The sequence below is a fragment of the Schistosoma haematobium genome, chromosome ZW (genome assembly GCF_000699445.3).
Source record: "Schistosoma haematobium chromosome ZW, whole genome shotgun sequence".
Taxonomy (NCBI): Eukaryota; Metazoa; Platyhelminthes; class Trematoda; order Strigeidida; family Schistosomatidae; genus Schistosoma; species Schistosoma haematobium.
Window position 1 is genome coordinate 85,512,893 of NC_067195.1, and position 20,400 is coordinate 85,533,292.

Below are 20,400 nucleotides of genomic sequence, written 5' to 3' on the forward strand. Positions count from 1 at the left end.
ATATGCCTGGTCCTACGTTGTAATTGATAAAGGAGGAGGGTTGGTCATGGTCCCGTAGAAATCTAACTCGCTTAAATCGCTGACCAGAAAAAATTATTCAAGTCATTTAAAATCTGCTCTGGGAGTTAGAAGTTCTTCATTTAGAAGTGTTATGATGCCTCATGGTGAAAGTCGAGTTCCTTCGGAATTCACAAGTCTGATGCCGCTTCTAACAACTAGAGCAACCATTAATTTAAATACATAGAATGCTCGTACAATGTGGAAGACCGGAAGAGTCATCCAAATTGCTGCATATTTCGACAACAATCAAACATACGATATAACTGAAGTCAGATCCTAAATTATTAAATCCCATTATTCAACCCATAAAACAAGCGAATCAATTATTCTAAAATCAATAAATCGATTTATACATATATTTATCACATTTATAAAGTCATTTCATTATGACTTAGTAACTAAAATGTTAAAGTAATTTTTTAAAAGAAAATGTTTTAACTATTAATTTAAGAAAGGAAATTATGTAAACTGTGAGACTAAAATTACAGTAAAAAATATCAAGTTGAAAAAAAACAAGTACATAAACGTCATGGTGTTTGTTTTTTGCACTTTCATTGTTAACAACAACAACAACACCAAAAAAGAACTATACAAGGGGTTTCTAGACTGAATTTCTGTATTTCTATGAGAAACTTAAAAGATTTGATATGAGTAGACAATTCGTTTCTATTGGGTATAGGAATATAAAAAAAAAAGAAAGGGATACTTTTTTACGGGAGGGGAGGAGGTATGTTTAGGTTAAAAGAATAATAGTAATAGTAAACTTTGTTGTTGTTTATGTATTAACTATTAAAATAATTAAAAATGTTTAGGAAATTTTAATGAATTAGGACTTAATGTACGTCTTAATGGTTTATGTGTTGTATTTGATGAACCATGATAATTAATCCAACATTTAGGACAGAAATAATCGAAACATTTTAAATGACGACAAAAATAAATTCCAGGTGCTGAGTAACATTTGGAACAGATAGCATCTTCTAAATATGGATCAATTTGTATCTAAAAAAAGGGGTAGGAAGAGTAAACAGAAAGATATATGTCGTATATAAAGAATATATGGTAAGTGCTTTGTGGTATAGACAAAAAGTCATTTATCATTACGTTTGAAAGATGATCACACAAATGCCCTGGTACGGTTGAGAGTGGGGATAGTCAGCTCTCTATCTCGAAATGTTCTCATATGGCCACATGAATACGACCACTGCCAGGGAAGTCCTATTCCCTACCTTCTCATGGTGGACCTGTTAACTACGAAACCAAGAGGACAAAAAGCGAATGTCCGGCGCTTTAATCGGGTTTTGTGGACACGGGGAGTACGCCTAGGGGAGTTGGAAAACCGTGATTCCAAACCAATAGTGTACATGGGCTCCAGGATCCTGAGTGAACAAATGGCGTATGAACCAATAGTTGGTCACCGGCTACCATGGGACTGCATTTCCCTACGTTGCTCCACTACCTTATGGATTAAACCTCTAGATCGAACGCTCGAGGTGTTGCCTCCTGAGGGAACCACCCACTTCAGTTTGGGCACATGGGCAGTATCCCAGCCCCCACACAAATCGAGTGATTTATATGGCGCATATCTATTTGGTGCCTCCTTGCATCAGTGTTTATATGTTTAACTAAATAAATAAGATGACCTTAAAATGATTGTATTTCAAGTGTGTATAACAAGGAGGGAGTGAGGTAGAAAGGTTAATGCAACTACTATCACACAAACTCTATCTTCCACGAGTTGTACATGTTTCAGATTGTATATATATTTTTCAAGCTTTCCGTGTTTTCACAAATGATTTCTACGTCCCTGATACAGCTATTATTTCACCTTATTTACCGCTAAATTTGTGCCGATATTATGCGTAGCATGAGTAATTACGTATCTCTGTCAGACTTCTGAAAACAGAGTTTATCTAAATTGTTTCACTAAAAACTATTTTGTGTAGATACATTTACACTATAAACAAATAGACGAATATATACAGGGTATACAATAAAAGAAAACTATAGTAAAAACTTACCACCTTACTGAACAACTGACATTCAATACAAATAAAATTTGTTGTTATAGCAGCCAAATAACCTTGTGGTGAATTAAAAGCTACACGTCCTGATCCTATACAGGCATGAAAAAGTAAAACCATAAAGGAAAGAGCTTCATTAAGTAAGGAGTTGTGACTAGGTGGATATTAGGTGTTGAGATGTTAATCGATTTCATATGCTAAATTTGCCAGTCGGAGTTTCGAATTATAACTATTTTTACCCTGTCTGCTATTTTAGCTGAAGCCTAAAGTCATTAACCTTTAGGAACGATGCGTTTTGCCCGATACAATTAACCACAAATCTTTCTCTATCACTGGCCTGAAATTCAGGGTAAAGTCGGCAGCCAAGCCTCTTTTATTATTGCATTTCTATCTCCGAACTGAGACAACACAACGTATCTAACGTACACCTCAACCCACTCATTTGCCTAGATAGAAAATTTATCAAACCGTACAGGACAACAACAATCATGCCATAATTGACAGAGAGCGATGTAAACGGCACATAATTAATTAGAAACAATTATGACATAATAAAATATCGGACGGCCATAAATAAGTCCATTGGGAGCTCTAAATTAGGAAAATTCAGAATTATTGTTTCTTTCAAAGCCAGAACTCATGAACACTGATTTGAAATGTATTAAACATTTAAGCTACTTACAAAGTGTATTAGTAACATATTCATAAATTGATAACTTACCTATCGGATAGTGATATTTATCTGTATCCAACGCAGCGTAACTAACATTACCAAAGAGGTCATTGAAAATAGTAAATAATGCTCGTGCTGTAATCATTCCATGAAGTGCGCCAACGAATATGGAGTAAACTTTTGTTCGGGTTTCAATTTCCGTTCTTCCTTCTTCAGATTGAAAATTTATGTTTTCACTGTTTCTGTGCCAAGTCAAAGATGATATTTAAATCAGTTACCAAGTTGATATAAACAAGTTTCATATGAGTCAAGCTTAAGAAAGCTTTTAAGTACAGTTATAAAATAGAATAAGACTAGTAACCCAAGTTGATGAATAACACATAAACATTAGTGTAGCAATTAGCTAAAAGTTGTTTATTTCATATCAATACAAAGGCCATGTTGGCTAAAAGCCACTGAAATCGAGTTTAAGTTCAATAAGGATATGAGACATACATTTTGGTTAGTAAGGAATACTGTATGTCACATTGTGATGAATGATCTTAAACCTGATACAACCGCATACAAATGAACTTCTTGACAAGTAAATGTATGATCACATTATTTGAAATATATTGCTGAAATATATCATTTCACATTTTTATTACGTTTTCGAAATTTCAGCTTTATTCACGAACGCGATGTGTCGAGAATCGGAGGCAAAAATCAAGAGGTTAAACAGTAACTGAAAAAGATTGGCCAGGACAGAGTTCAGTGGAGAATGCTGGTGGGCGTCCTATATTCCTCCATGAGGGGTAACAGGTGTAAGTAAGTAAGGAAAATAGTTTCTTTATATTTACATAGACTTTGAAGATGATCTGGCTCTTCTATCGCACACGCAACAACAAATTCAAGAGAAGACGACCAGTAGAGCAGGAACCTAGGCAGCAGTAGGTCTCAACATGCACATGTACCAATCAAATCACACTTGAAGAAGACTTGGAAGATGTAAAAACCTTTACATATCTGGGCAGCATCATTAATGAACACGGTGGATCTGATACAGATGTGAAGGCGTGGATCGGTAAAGCAAGAGCACCATATCTACAACTGAAGAACACCTGGAACTCAAAACAACTGTCTGTCAACCAACAGCAAGGTCAGAATTTTCAATACAAATGTCAAGACAGTTCTAGTGTATGGGGCAGAAACCTGGAGAACTACGAAATCCGTCATCCAGAAGATACAAGTGTTTAGTAACAGTTGTCTACGCAAAATACTTCGAATCCGTTGGCCAGACACGATCAGCAACAACCTATTGTGGGAGAGAACAAACTAGATCTCAGTGGAGGAATAGATCAGGAAGAAGCGCTGGAAGTGGATAGGACACACATTGACGAAAGCACCGAACTGCGTCACAAGACAAGCCCTCACATGGAATATTCAAGGCTAAACAAATGAAAAGAGGAAGACCAAAGAACACATTACACCGAGGAATGGAGATAGATATGAGAGAAATGAACAAGAATTGGATGGAACTAGAAAAGAAGGCGCAGGACAGAGTGGGTTGGAGAATGCTGGTGGGCGGCCTATGCTCTAATGGGCGTAACAGGAGTAAGTAAGTAAGCACATAAATTTAAAAAATACTAGTCACAATAACAAAGAATGTTAAATTACATAAACTCACCGATTACAGATAAATGGATAAAATGAATCTTGTTTATCCCATGGAATAATTTGTAAAGAATCGAATCGAGTTTTTTCTAAATCAGGATATAATGTTGAAAGATTGATATAGAAACCTTTGGTACGACGATAACACATTGATAATAACAATGTTACACTTCTTTGATCATTGAACACTGCATAACAATAACCTAAATTAAAATGACATTTGAATGAAATTAGGTTTTTTGTTAATTATTCATAGATAATATACATACATGATACATGTGTATAGTTTACTGAGGGTTAAGCTGTAACTGAGACTTGTATTCCTACGATTGAAGAACATATGGAACTCAAAACAACTTTCAACCAATATCAAAGTCAGAATCTTCAACACAAACATCAACACAGTTCTACTATACGGAGCTGAAACTTGGAGAACTAATACAACCATCACCAAGAAGGTACAAGTATTTATATATAGTTGTCTATGTAAGATACTCAACATCCATTGACCGGATACCATCAGGAACAGCTTTCTGTAGGAGAGAATAAACCAGCTTTCAGCTGGAGAGGAAATTGGGGAAAGTCGATGGAAATGGATAGGACATACATTACGCAAATCACCAAACTGAATCACGATGCAAACCCTAACTCGGAATCGTGAAAGGAAGCGGGAAAGAGGAAGGCCAAAGAACACATTAAGTCGGGAAATAGAATCAGATATGAAAAAGATGAATGAGAACTGAAAGAGCTGGAAAGTATTGCCCAGGACAGAGTTGGATGAAGAGTGATGATGAACAGCCTATACTTCACCATGAGGGGTAAAAGATGTACGAGGAGATTAATTTTAGGGATATACTGAAAATCTAGTTTGGAGTTCTGTAATTTTCTTTATTACTTTCGAATGTTAAAACTAAGTGACAGGACTGGAATAAAAATACATTGTTCACACTTATTCAAAAATCGAATCCTAAAATCGATGATATCATGAATGAATGTAATAACAGAAGTTTTTATTAACAAATTTCCTAGAAGACACTAAACATTTGGTTACGAGTTTTTCAGATACAGTAAATATTCATAATAGGGCCTTCCAGAATTATAGCCGGTGATACATGTTATCTTATCTATATTAGGATGTGAACATTAAAGAGGGGGAAGTTTTGAATGACATACAAACAATGTATCATCAAGTCAAGTAATGGAATTTTGCATTGGATAGATGAATTACATTTCAATAAGTTAGAATAAATGATCACAAATATCCAAATTTTCTGCTGTAACAATTACTGTGACTGACGCCACTTTATGAATAAAAATCAGTCAAAATCACTCAGTGTTTTATGAAATATTCGATAACAGCATTGATAATTACAATACTTTCAAATGTCCTAAATGTGAAGTACTCCGAGTAATATTAGTTCCTGTCGGAAATCAGATGTGTCTTTCTCTATGAATCCACGACAAACTGTAATTTTGTTTGTAATTTTCATCACTTGCTCTAGAGTATTTAATTTTTATTTGTGAAACAGATATGAAGCCAAGCTAATGGTTACACTATTTCACATTAAACGTACTTCATTACCTGACCTAATTTACAAATAACGTTAATTAGAGAGGGGTCTTGCGGATATTATAGTAATTTAATAGTTGAATTCATGAGTCAATTGAAGCTAGACTACCATGGAAAATCTGGGAGCATTGTAAGGCCATTTCGTTTTAGTATAAGACTCCTCATCAGTCCACATCCACGATCCTGCCTCGCGAGATTCGAACCCAGGACGGTCTCCAAGAGATATTCCCTGGAGTTCTAGTGAGAAGCTGTGACCAGTGGAGCTCAACCGGATCTGTTGTAAGATAGTAACTCACTGAAGACAATAGTGGACGGTGGAGCAATTTCGTGGATTGGTTGAAGACAGACATTAACAGCGTTGGATGCCGGCTCAGTGGTCATGTGGTTAAGTGTTCCCAAGCAAGACCAAAATTCTTGGGCTCGAATTCCGTGAGCGGGATCGTGGATGCATACTCCTGAGGGGTCGAATACCAAGACGAAACGGCCTTACATTGCTTCTAGGTTTTTCATGATGGTCTAGCGTTAATCGACACATGAATTCAACTATTAAATAACTTTAAATCAGATACTACGTATGAATTACCTCGTTTCAAACCGGTTCTCAATAATGATTCACATAATGCTTGGTTATAATTATTTCCGTCTATGACAGATGGTATCATAATGGTACCTTTCGGCCATATTAAACTAAGTGGGCCAAAAATAGATAATCCCTTATGTAACTGATCTCTTGTCCATGTAGTCACTTGGTTTCCACGCATTGGCACACCACCTACAAATACTTTACACGATAATCTATTCATAAATGAAGAATTAAAATGATGATTAACATTTGGTAGGCAATTCATTGGTTGACTTGGTAATTGATTGAAGTAAATTGATTTGGAACTAGTTAACTGCACCTCCAAATGATAAGTTATAGGTGGATGAAATGAAGCTACGAATGTTTCAGTATTGTATGGACAATCATAAGAGATATCATTTTTTGAACGAAATTTTGTAGGACTATTGAAATTGATTGAATTAAACTTGTTTGGGCTTTCACATGAATGATATGCTAAAAAAATAATAATAGAAGATAATCCTAGAATTATTCACTAGTTTCGAAAAAAATTCTATGCTCAATTAGGAGTACTGAAGGTAAATTAAAGGAATTTGATCGCAACATGACTATCACTGTTATGGTTTAATTCTAGCTTATTCAAATAACTGAGTAATAAAGTTCAGACTGGGGTACTCTAGTATAAGTCATAACTTTCTGTGGGGATTAACAATATTACTTCTCTGATGAGTGGAACTAAGCGAAGACCATTTTAAACCTAAGACTTGACCATTAAGAGCTGCAACCACTAAGCTTTGATTCTCTTAAGAGGCTAGGGAAGGTTTGATGGTTAGTTCATCGTTGTTTATTGCTGTTCAGTCACATGAACCCACAACTCTACAAGGAATTAAACCTAAGATTGTCAAGTTTTATAGCAACCATGATATCGTTCAATCAGTGAGTCTGAGTTGAAAAATTAACGAAAGGAGAATCGTGTCTAATCAAATATATCAAAAAATAAATATGAACTATTCGATAGCCGTTGTTAGATATGACAGTCAAACATTTGAGAGAATACCAGAACACCGAACAAGCTAGGTATTGATTGAAGCGATAACCGTTAACCAATAATAGGTTTGTGCTCAATGCTATGAATAACTTCCACCGTCTACAGACAATGGATGTACACTCTTTTACAGATTAGAGTAATCGGGTTTGCATTTGAAATAACAAAATGACATTTGAGAATCAACAATTAGGGCCATTCTACAAAATCTCATTTGATAATAACATGTAATATGGGGGCTGAACTTCTTCACCTTCCACAAATGTTAGTACACTATCTAATGAATGGTTATGCTTTCTTAATGTTCAAGCGGTATCAAATGGAACAGGATTCGCACTCGCGTCTTAATAGTTGAGAACCTAACGGTTTAACCAATAAACCATTGTCAAAATCTATAAGTCTTATAAACATTCATTTTTACTATTGCCAAAAGCAATTTTCATATTTTGTGCGGGTTCTCTTCAAGATTTTTGACATGTTTCACTCTATTTCTTTTTGACCACAAATAATTTGTGGCTCTATTGGTTATGTGAACTTTCGACAAAATATGCGTAAACAAAAATAGATAATGGCTAGCAGTGGGAGGTTATATGAAAGCAATCCGCACAGGTTGCACATATGCCAACAAGAGACTGATCAATTGCAGTTCTAAATAACAATGGGAAGATACAAGTAAAAAAAAACAACACCAAGTGAATTTATGCATAAACAGATTCATAAATACTGGTCACAAAGTAAATGAAAGATATTGAAAAAATGAAATTATATTTGTGAAAGTCCCAGAGTTTAGGATAAATAGTTTCAATATTTTATTGAAGAATTTGATTCTAGCTTCTACCTAGACAATCTTTAATTGACCTCATATTTTTTCTGTAGCTCTAAACATTTCCAATGTTTAATCCAATGCCCCCAAATGCACTGGTACGGCCGAGAGTGGGACGAGTCAACTCTCTCTTTCTCCAAATGCTCTCACATGGTAACGTGCATGCAACCACTGACAGGGAAGTCTTACTCACTGCATTCTCGCAGCATTACTGTTGTTTACGAAATTGAGAGGATGAAAAGCGAATGTCTGGCGCTTTAACCTGATTGGTGGACATGAAAGGTTCACCTAAAGAAGTTGGAAAACCGTGATTTCAAACCAATGGTGTACATGAGCTACAGAATTCTGAAGAACCAAGTGGCGTATGGACCAATTAATGATCACTGGCTACCATGATACTTCATCTCCTTACGTTGCTCCACTGCCTTATGGATTAGACCTTTAGGTCGAAGGCTGTTGGTGTGTCCCCCCTAATTAAACCACCTGCTTCGGTTTGAGCACCCGGGCAGTATCCTAGCTGTCACACAAATGGACTGATTTATGTGGCATATATCTATTTGTTGCTTCCTTGTACCAGTTTTTATGTGTTTAAATAAATAAAATAAATTTCAATGCCAGTCAGTATCATACGTTTGGTTATGTGGTAAGTGAGAATGTGTAATACCCACCCTAACCATTTGAGTTAAATAAGAGTTACAGTTACAACAGTAGATATTACAATTTTTCACATAAAACCCCAGCATCTAACCTTATCATTGTTCACTTCAATAATGATTTGATAATACCCTGAAATGAAATACTTGAAATGTCAACATCATTGATTATTTCTTTCATTCAATAAGAAAATGTTTACATACCAGCTGATACTCTATAGGCTAATGCTTCCAGTTCTATTTTCCCATATCTTTTCAATATTTGTTCATAATAACAAGCTAATTGTAGAACATCATTTTGATAATCAATTAATGAAGAATAATCATTAAGGTTAAATTGATAATCTTTTATAAATTGATTATTATTATTATCAGTAGGATGAACATGATTTTGTTTATTTGTTTCAATGAAATATTCATTATTAACATTTTCTAATAGTGTCATTATCTGAAGAGGAAGAAGAAAAAAGAAAAGGAAGAATAACTTAAGGGAACAATTTCATATTTTAAATGAGAACCTTATGGAATATAGAAATGAAATGCCAATTCAAGTTTGTAGAAATCACTTGTCAGTCAGTTACAATGTAGCACCAGGCATATAGGTGCATCGGTCCAAGCTGCCATACCTCATTCGCATAACAACATGAACACCAAATTCATAGAAGTAGTTAATTCAATGGTAGTAATATATAAAAGAAAGATTACATATAAGGATATAGTACAGAAAGAAAGAATTAGTTGGTAGAAAGAATATATGAAGTGATTTTAATCTCATAGTGTAAGGGAAGACAAAGAGTGTATACAGATACGCCATTGTGACCTATTCTGAGCCAGGTCACCCAGAGTTTCTAAACATTGATTACGATAGTAATGCAAACCCCAACCAAGTAGTCTGCATCTACCAACATGTCTAAGACTAGAAGTTAGTGTCTTCAAGGACTAATGCCACGTTTTAATTTGGCCACTACTAACCACTTGACACTTTATACTTGATTGTTAAACCCTTCATAAAGAGAACTGGGTATAAAATTTATAAATTCCATAATTTGTTATCAGAAAGGATTTTGTAGAGATTGTAGTAATTTCAATAGTTCAGATCATGAGTCAATTGAAGTTAGTCACCGGCCTCAAGATGTATATCCTGGAGTTCTAGTGAGAAGCAGTGACCAATCGAGTTCAATTGGGTTTGTTGTGACATATCATCTCACTGATAACAATGGTGGATGTATCGCTCAATTTCGTGGATTAGTTGAAGTTAGACATTAACACCGTTGGATGCCGGCCGGCTCAGTGGTTTATAGGTGAAGCGTTGGTGTGCGAGACTTATAAATCTTGGGTTCGAATCTCCTGAGGCGGGATGGTGGATGCGCATTGCTGAGGAGTTCCAGAATGGGACGAAACGACTGTCCAATTCTTCCAGGCATTCTGTGTTAGTCTAGATTCAATTGACTCATGATCTCAACTATTGAAATTTATGTTATCCCAGACACTTCCATATACCGCGTCAATCAGTCTAAGGAAACGCTCATTTGCAAAAAACACCTCATCTTCTAATGAACCATCGGAAATTCAACCTATACTATCAAGTAGAAACTTAATTCTACCGAGAAAATCGAATTGATTGCAAACATACGTCAAACAAAATTTCTTTCATCATTCATATGTGGAACAACTATCTTTTAAATAGAATAAAAGGAAACAATTGTATTCTTAAAGGAAAAATAAAGATAGCACCATGAAGAAAGTTTGCTTTTCAACTATACCATTTATTAAAAGAAGTACAATCATATTCATTGTAATTGAACTTATAAAGTGGTCTTCTGAAAAATAAAATGATTGCATAACAGCTTGTCCAGAAGTTCCAAGTATTATGAATGATGAGTATCTAGTGGAGTTTAAATAGCTTGTAACTGACTATCTTATAGATACACATTCATTTGTTTCTTGTGGATAAAAAGAAGATTAAGTTTCTCTTCCTGTTCAATAGAATACAGTTGTGGAAATTTGTATACTAACTATTCCAAGTTGGTTTCATGTATATTAATCTTTATAAACAACCATTTTTGGTTCCTTTGGAATGGGAAATGAAATTCTGTATTCACTTTTTGCTTCCTACTTTATTTATTTATTTATTTCAACACATAAATATTGGTACAAGAGGGCACCAAATATATATGCGCCACACCATATTTGTGTGTGTGTGTGTGTGGGCTGTGATACTGCCCGAGTGCCCAGACCGAAACGGGTGGTTTCTTAGGGGACCACACCCCGAGCCTTTAATCTAAAGGTCTAACCCACAAGGCAGTGGAGCATCGTAAGGAGATGCAATCCCATGGTAGCCGGTGACCAACAATTGGTTCATATGCCATTTGTTCCCGCAGGATACTGGAGTCCATGTGTACCATTGATTTGTGATCCGGTTAAAGCGCCGGACATTCGCTTTTCGTCCTCTCATTTTCGTAAACAACAGTAATGCCACGAGAAGGCTATGAGTAGGACTTCCTTGGCAGGGGCTGTATACGCGTGGCCGTGTGAGAGCATTTGGAGAGGGAGGGCGGGCCTACCCCACTCTCGGCCATACCAGGGTATTCGGGGGCTGCTTCCTACCTAAACTTAATCGAATGATGTCACCTATTTGATTCATCCAGAATGACACTGAGATTCAAATTATTATCACACATGATGAATGTATCATTCGTATATCTGTTGTATAAGTGGAAGTTATCAATTGTTGGTTGAAGCTTCGTATTCTCGAAACTGACCATGAAACAGTCAGTTAGGTTGACGTCCAATAATAAATCTGTCTCAATTCCATTACTTTACCTGTAGAAATCATTATTGAATCTGGGTTTTACTTTGAAAGTACGACGTAGAAGTAGTTCTTTTAGATAATGTTTTGGAATACAAATATTAAGGTTATATTTCTCAATAAAATCATTTAAGGAATGTATTATCTCATTTAGGGAAACATTTATAAAGAGTGAAGTGTTGTCATTTTCTTGCTGACCACATTGATGTTCATAATGAAGATCAACAAAATCAGGATTTTGTATCGATTGATGTGATTTCTAATCGGCCATAAATTTTAGTGGGCCATATAGTTGAAGAAAACAACACTAGAGATATTATTATCAATAAACAGATGAATATGTATCGATAAAATAATCATTGACAAGCTATTTAAACTCCACTAGATGCTCATCATTCATAATACTTGGAAATTCGGTCAATTGTAAATCCGTCTGAATTGCGCTATTCATATTTCTATATTTCATAACTCCTGCCCCCTAATGCCCTGGTACGGCCGAGAGTGGGGAGAGTCCGCTCTCCCTCTCGAAATACTCTCACACGGCCGCGCGTATACAGCCCCTGCCAAGGAAGTCCTACTCATAGCCTTCTCGTGGCATTACTGTTGTTTACGAAAATGAGAGGACGAAAAGCGAATGTCCGGCGCTTTAACCGGATCACAAATCAATGGTACACATGGACTCCAGTATCCTGCGGGAACAAATGGCATATGAACCACTCGCTGGTCACCGGCTACCATGGGATTGCATCTCCTTACGATGCTCCACTGCCTTGTGGGTTAGACCTTTAAGTCAAAGGCTCGGGGAGTGGCCCCCTAAGATAACCACCTGCTTCGGTTTGGGCACTCGGGCAGTATCACAGCCCACACACAAATGATGAACTCTCTATGTCTATGGAAATTACTTTTCCCGCTTCGAAAAACAATCAATTGATTCAAATTATTATCATTACAATTATTGTCATTATTAATACTATTATTATTACTATTACTATTATTGTCATTATTATTGTTATCATTATCATTATTATTATTTTCCACATTATTCACCCTCTTTTATACTTATACAGCGGCTCGTCTTTGGTGGAAATTCGATTGTATCTAAACGTTCTCGAGTCACTGTCCGGTTGAAAATTGTATGTTACCACCGAATATGAGTACTGAAGCAGTTTTTCTGAAACCACGTGCGCCATTCAAACTGGCTGCCTTCAACGTTCGCACATTTATGCAGGTCGGACAACAGATAGGGCTAGCTATGTCTTTGGAAAGTCTTAATATTGATGTTTGTTGTCTATCCGAGACCCGTATTCAAGACTCTGGCGAAGTACTACAAATTCGCTCTACATCTGTCACTTCAAAAAGCTTGTTTTACGCGCGCTTATCCGGGGACCCTGTGGCATCTTCGTCTGGTCTTGCTGGCGTTGGTGTCGCACTAAGCGCTAGAGCTGAGGCAGCACTAGTCGATTGGATCCCCATTAACAGTCGGTTATGTGCTGTTAGATTAGAAAGTTCCATCAAAGTGAGAAGAAATCGGCGTGAGAAACAATGTCTTTTCGTCATCTCCGCATATGCCCCGACAGATTGCAGCCCGGATGCAATCAAGGATGAGTTTTACCACCAGTTATCTGTTCTTCTCCAGAAAGTGCGTTCGACAGATATTGTAGTACTAGCCGGAGACTTGAATGCTCAGGTCGGGCGTCTAGGCACAGAAGAGAGTCGTTTAGGTGGCCGATGGGGACTCGTTGGTCGCAGGTCAGATAACGGGGACCGTCTACTGCAACTGTGCACAGACCACAACCTGTTTCTGGCTAGCACTAACTTTCGGCACAGTCATCGCCGATGTGCCACCTGGCGTCCTCCCTCTGCATCTCAAGCCTGGACTCAGATTGATTACATCGCGATCAGCTACCGCTGGCGTGGTTGTGTACAAGACTGCCGCTCCTTTTGGAGTACCTATCTGGACTCTGACCATGCCTTGGTCTGCGCCAATCTTACCTTACTTTTCAGTGGCCAACGAAGTGACCGCCATCAACGGATTGATATTAGCAAGCTGGTTGCAACTTCTGTTGCAAGTAAGTATCGAACCGAGCTAGCCTCTAGGCTAGCTACCACTCCACCGAAAAGTATAGATGAGCATTGGTTGCAATTGCATGACGCCATGAAAATGGCGGGAACAGTCAGTTGTGGGTTTGCGAAACGTCCCGCTTTTAAGCACTGGGTTTCTCCAGGTTCCTTACAACTCATTGAAGCCCGTCGGTCTACTCCGGGTGACCGTGAGTTTGACCATAAACGAAGGATGTTACGTAAGGAAATTGGGCAAAGCTTGCGTAAGGACCGAGAAGCCTGGTGGTCGAAGCGTGCTAATGAGCTGGAAGCAGCAGCTGCATCTGGTAACTACCGGAAGCTCTTCCAACTCATCCGAGCCACTGGCAGCAAGAAGTCTGGTGTGAGTGAAACAATCCACGAGGATGATGGGATGCCAATCACTAACATCCATCGACGTCTTGGACGATGGGCAGAATTTTTTGAAGGGCAGTTCAACTGGCCTGCTGCTCCGGCAACATCGGTCAGACTGTCCTGCCCTCCATGGCCGGTGACGACTGATCCACCAAACGAGGAGGAAGTCCGCAAGGAACTCCAACTCTTGAAGGCCAACAATCGTAATGTTTCTTGACATCAGGGCTGCCTTCGATTCGTTGGATAGGACTGTTCTCTGGAATTGTCTATTGAAGAAGGGTGTGCCTGAGAAGTTTATTAACATCCTAAAAGCCCTATATACAAACACCTCAGGCAGAGTGAGGGCATACAACCACCTTTCTCCATTGTTCTATTCGAGCAGTGGGGTTAGGCAGGGTTGCCCAATCTCACCATTCCTCTTCAACTTTGCCATCGATGACATTCTGGAAACAGCTCTGATGGATGTAAGTAATGGTGGTGTGGATCTGTTGCCTGGAGAAAGACTTCTCGACCTTGAGTATGCGGACGATATTGTCTTACTGTGCGATAATGCCCAAGGCGTGCAATCCGCACTTAATCAGTTGGCAATCAGTGTCCGTAAGTATAGGTATGTGCTTTGCACCTTCGAAATGCAAAGTACTTCTACAAGACTGGCAGGATCCTAATCCTGTACTCACCCTGGATGGTGAGCAGATAGAAATAGTCGAGAAGTTCGTGTATCTGGGTAGCTGCATAAGTGCTGGTGGGGGTGTGAGCGATGAGATCAATGCACGTATAGTGAAAGCCAGAGCGGCTTATGCCAATCTGTGCCATCTTCGGCGCCTTCGTGATGTTAGTCTGGCTGTAAAAGGTCGGATTTACAACGCGTCGGTGAGAGCAGTTTCGCTCTATGCTTGTGAAACCTGGTCTCTCCGAGTTGAGGACGTTAGACGACTCTCTGTGTTCGATCATCGTTGTCTCCGAAGGATTGCTGACATCCAGTGGCAACACCATATTAGTAATGCAGAGGTTCGGCATCGTGTGTTCGGGCACGGAGACGATAATGCAATTGGTGTCACCATCTTGAAACACCGACTTCGGTGGCTTGGACGTGTTCTACGAATGTCGTCCCAGAGAATTCCACGTCATGCATTATTTGCCGACTCTGGGACTGGTTGGAGAAAGCGGAGAGGTGGTCAGTATATGACATGGTGTCGTGGTATGAAAGAAAGCTGCAAAGGACTGGCTTGTGTTGGTCCTTCACGACTCCGTGGTTGGGGTCTGAGAGATGGTGCTACACAGTGGCTAGAAACGTTATCAGATATGGCTCAGAATAGAAGCCAGTGGCGATCCTGCTGTAACCTTTTACTTTCTCCATAAAAAGTGGTTGTGTCGCCCTTACCTGAAAGATTTCTTCTGATTGTACCTTTCCGTTCCCTCATTTCTATTATACTACCTTACACCAATCTCCTCGTTATTGTTCTCTTTTTTTTGCGCCCCTTAGCTTTTTTTTCTATTTCTATTCGAATTCTCATTGTTGTCTGTGGCGCATATATATTGGCGCTCTCTTGTACCAATATTCATGTGTTCAAATAAATAAAAATAATAATAATTTCATAACTCCTAAATAAGTGACTACTGTATGATGTCTCTATTGAATGATCATATTCATATTACAGAACTAAATGATGTTAATCGATTGCTGATTATATAGTTTTATTGGACCACTAGAATCAGTTTGAATATCGGAGTATTGTATTTAGTCCTAATACACGAGGCCAAAAAATATTAATTAAATAGTTTGAAGGTAGCATGCTTTGAATATTAGTTCATACATTTCCCTGCGGGTAATTGTATAATATCATGAGCCGACACAAAAATACTGGTGACTGGAAGCTGAGTACATAAATTTCCGCTTGGTAACTCTGAGTTACATGACCTCATATACGTAAACTCAAATGTAACAAGTAAACATGAACTTGGGTATTGAGTACTGAAAGTCAGAAATAACCCGATTTCATGATGAATTACAATTACATTAGAAGTAATTCTAATAGTATTAGAGAAAGGTTTGGAACTAATGTTAATTATGATAACTGTTTGTTTCATTGAATTCTATAGATAAATAGATTGAAGGAATTTTGAGAGGTTTGTTCAATCCATACAATCTGGTTTGAGTTCAGTTAACTACTGAATGTAACTTTGTCAGGTAAAGTTTAATTTTTGATACTTATTCATAAAGCAGTTATATATTTTTGTACTAGATTTAAAACTCAGTATTTATGAAGATCAACTATACTACTAATCTGTAACCAAGACTGAAGTAAAACGAATAACATTTGAACATAAGACTAACTAACTGAAAGTCAACTATAGAGGATAAACTCCAATCGTTCTACAATGAAAATTTCTTTCAATTGTGGAACAATTTAGAAATGATTTCAAGTCGGTTAATGATACAAGCGTGGAATAGATTGAAACAGTAATACAGCAAATTTATTGAGCCATAATCATTCGACAAAATGATACTAGTTGCAACTGAGTAACCGTTTATTCTTAGTCATATCTCAAATAGCTTAATGATAAGCTTCCATATATTATGACAGAGGTTGTTTTTGGATTCACAATCAGAAGTAGACAAATCATTTACTTCGGGATTATAAATATGTTTTACTGATGAATGGCAATGGGTACAAAATCAAGTTTCAGAGATTTTGGTCAATTCTCTTCTTTCTCTCATTTGCCTAAAAATCATACTAGTGATATGTTTCTGGCAGTTATTCTTCTTATACTAAACTATTACACTTTAACATAATGAACATAGTTTCACATAATTAATATACTTCGTTAATCTGTTTATCCGCATCTGCTGGGATCGCCGGGTAAGTAACAGTAAGATTAGACTCAAGGTTTTAGGAGGAAATGATGGTGAATCAGTTGATGAGTTTGTGAATCTACATCGATTCAAGAGGTTGGGCCACATGTTACCTATGCCTGAACACCGATTACAACGACATGCAATGCTAACCGCTGTTAAAGATGGTTGGAAGAAAGTTAGGGGCGGCCAAACCAAAACGTGGCATCAGTGCTTGAAGTCACTAACTTCTAGTTTTAGTCATGTTGGTAGATGCAGATTACCTGGTTGGGGTCCGTGCGACTATTGTAATGAATGGTTGGAGATTGTGGGTGACATGGCTCACAATCGATCACAATGGCATGGGTGTATATACTCTGTCTTCCCTTACACTATGAGATTAAAATCGATTCATATCTTTCTTTCTGTATTATATCATTTTATGTAATCTTTCTTTTATATATTACCACCATTGAATTAACTACTTTAATGAATCCGGTGTCCATCTTGTTTTGTTAATGAGGTATGGCAACTTTGACCGATGCACATATGTGCTTGGTTCTACGTTGTAGCTGACTGAGTCTGTTTATCTACGAAAGATTTTTAGTCAAAATAAATAATGTTATGACAGAGTTTATCAAAAAAGCCTATTGCATTATTTGTAGGTTGTATTCATCACAAACTGATCTAAAGCTGAGATGATATTAAAAACTAGAAACAAATAAACAATTGTTTCGTCCTAGTATAAGATCTCACTTAGAACATTAAGGTCTCGAGGTGAATGCTTAATCATTAGAAACTCTAAGTTGCTTTTTAATGGTGCAATTCCAAATTCAGCCAGTTTCTTTGTGATAGAAAGACACAATTTGAGCATCACTAGATATGAACTAAATTGTTTATCAGATAGAAAACATATATTCTTCAAATGTATCAATATTACAAATGTTAATAATTTCAATAGTTTAGATCATGAGTCATTTGAAGCTAGACCACCATGGAATGCCTGGAAGTACTGGACAGCCTTTTGCGTTCAATTGTGTTCCTATGTTCCTATGTCCCACAATAAAACGGAAAACGGTCGTCCAGTACTTCCACGCTTTCCATGATGAACTAGCTTCAATTGCTTCATGATCTCAACTATTAAAATTACTATAATATCCAGGACACCCCGTCCGATACTAATCAATATATGCTCACTAGTGACTGACTTCAAAAGGTATTTCCTGCAGTTCTAGTGAGAAGCAGTGACCAATCGAGTTCAATTGGGTTTGTTGTGAGATATCATCTCACTGATAACAATGGTGGATGTATCGCTCAATTTCGTGGATTAGTTGAAGTTAGACATTAACACCGTTGGATGCTGGCCGGCTCAGTAGTCTAGTGGTTAATCGTTTACGTGCGAGACTAATATGTCCTGAGTTCGAATCTCTCTGAGGAATTCCACAATAGGACGAAACGACCGTCCAATGTTTCCAGGCATTCCATGATGGTTTAGCATCAAATTACTCAATCTCAACTATTAAAATTTCTATAATATACACAAAAACCCTTCTCTGATATGAATCAAATGTTAATAATAACAAAAGACTAAAGAAGATGGTTGAAACTTACCTTGGAATTGACTTAGAACATGTACTATGTAAACTCAAAGTAATATTGTTAAAATGTATTATACTATGATAATAATGATGCTGCTGCTGATGATGATGATGACGATGATGATGCTGATGATGATGTTGTTAGGTATAAAAAAAACAAAGGGATCAGTTACTGGTATAAGAAATAAATAAATAAATTACTTCACTATCTTCAAATGAGGTTACTTTTATTGACATTTATTAAATGAATTTTTTTTTCTTTTTTTTAACGAATCAAATTTCATTATAAAAAGTATTATGTAATAATTATCTTCATTAATTACATGGTTGTATTACATATATACATTCAGTTGACGAAATGTATTCCTATATACACAAACGCACATACATACATACACTCACACACACACACACACACAAAGACATGCATAAACACACAAACATGGTCAATTGTGAGTAATTTTACGTACCCATGTACGTGCGTACAATCAAATAAAATCGAATCATTTTAGACGAACATGTTTTGATCATAAAATTACTGTTTCATGTAGCTCATTATTTCTATTGTCATGATGAATGTAACACTAGTTGATAGATAGATAGATAGATTTGTTGACCTTATTGAATAGATAAGAGATTAGAAAGGTCAATTAGGTCATTCGTTGAATAGTGTATATGATTACATAATGATAAGTTTGTGTTTTGGTTGAATAATATAATTACAATGTACGATAGAATCACGAATATTTATAATGAAGTGAGTATATTTTTGTTCTGTTCAGTGTATACCGATGATTATATACAAAAAAGATTTAACTAAAGAAGTCAATATGAATAGTTGAACATTATATAGTTACACTATAATTATATATATATATATATATATATATATATATATATCATCAGAATGGGTTTTGTGGAGATTTTAGAAATTTCACTGATTGAAATTATGAGTCAATTGAAGCTAGACCACCATGGAAAACCTGGGAGCACTGGACGGCCGTTTCTTCCTAGTATGAGACTCCTCATCACCGCCCATCCACGATCCCTCGAGTGAGACTCGAACCCAGGAGCTTCAATCTCGCGAACGTTTAACCTACATACCACTGGACCACGAACCAATCATCGTCTAACACTGATAAACTTATTATACCACTAAAAACTCAACAATCTCCACAACCACAAACTGAAGATTATCATTTGTTCATTGATGACTAGCTGTGAGAGGAAATTCTCGGAGTTCTAATGAGAAGCTGTGACCAGTGAAGTTGGACCATGTTGGGTGTGATCCAGTTACCCACTGAAGACAATGGAAGATGGTCGCGTAATATCATGGATATATATATCCTGGGAGGTGTTCTTGTCTAAGGTTACTTGTATATCTTTCGAGGGAATAACAGTAATCTGCCTTCTTGTTTTATAAATTAAAAGTTACGGTCAGAAGATAGAAGGTTAGGTGATGTTGAATACATCGAAAATACATTTCAGCACCAAAGTTAGCGTGAATACATAAAAACAAATGTTACTATTGTTGTATTTTGGTTTGGAGTGGAACATAGTTCACGCATTTTGTCCTATTTAAGAATCGTCGTATGTACGTAACTGGATCTCAGTGTTGATGTTCCCAGGGAGACTCAGACCAG

The 20,400-nt window shown here is 37.0% G+C and overlaps 1 protein-coding gene across 1 annotated transcript; it reads right to left on the reverse strand.

Annotated features, from left to right (window-relative positions):
• Positions 1-434: 434 nt before the first annotated feature.
• CPEB1_1 (Cytoplasmic polyadenylation element-binding protein 1) lies at positions 435-18,961 on the reverse strand. Its single transcript, XM_051212549.1, has 7 exons — positions 18,771-18,961; positions 9,268-9,511; positions 6,564-7,037; positions 4,424-4,613; positions 2,806-2,999; positions 2,082-2,176; positions 435-1,062 (listed from the first exon to the last, which is right to left on the reverse strand). The coding sequence occupies exons 2-7, from the start codon at positions 9,506-9,508 to the stop codon at positions 859-861; spliced, it is 1,398 nt and encodes a 465-aa protein (XP_051072736.1). The 5' UTR covers positions 9,509-9,511; positions 18,771-18,961; the 3' UTR covers positions 435-858.
• Positions 18,962-20,400: the final 1,439 nt, after the last annotated feature.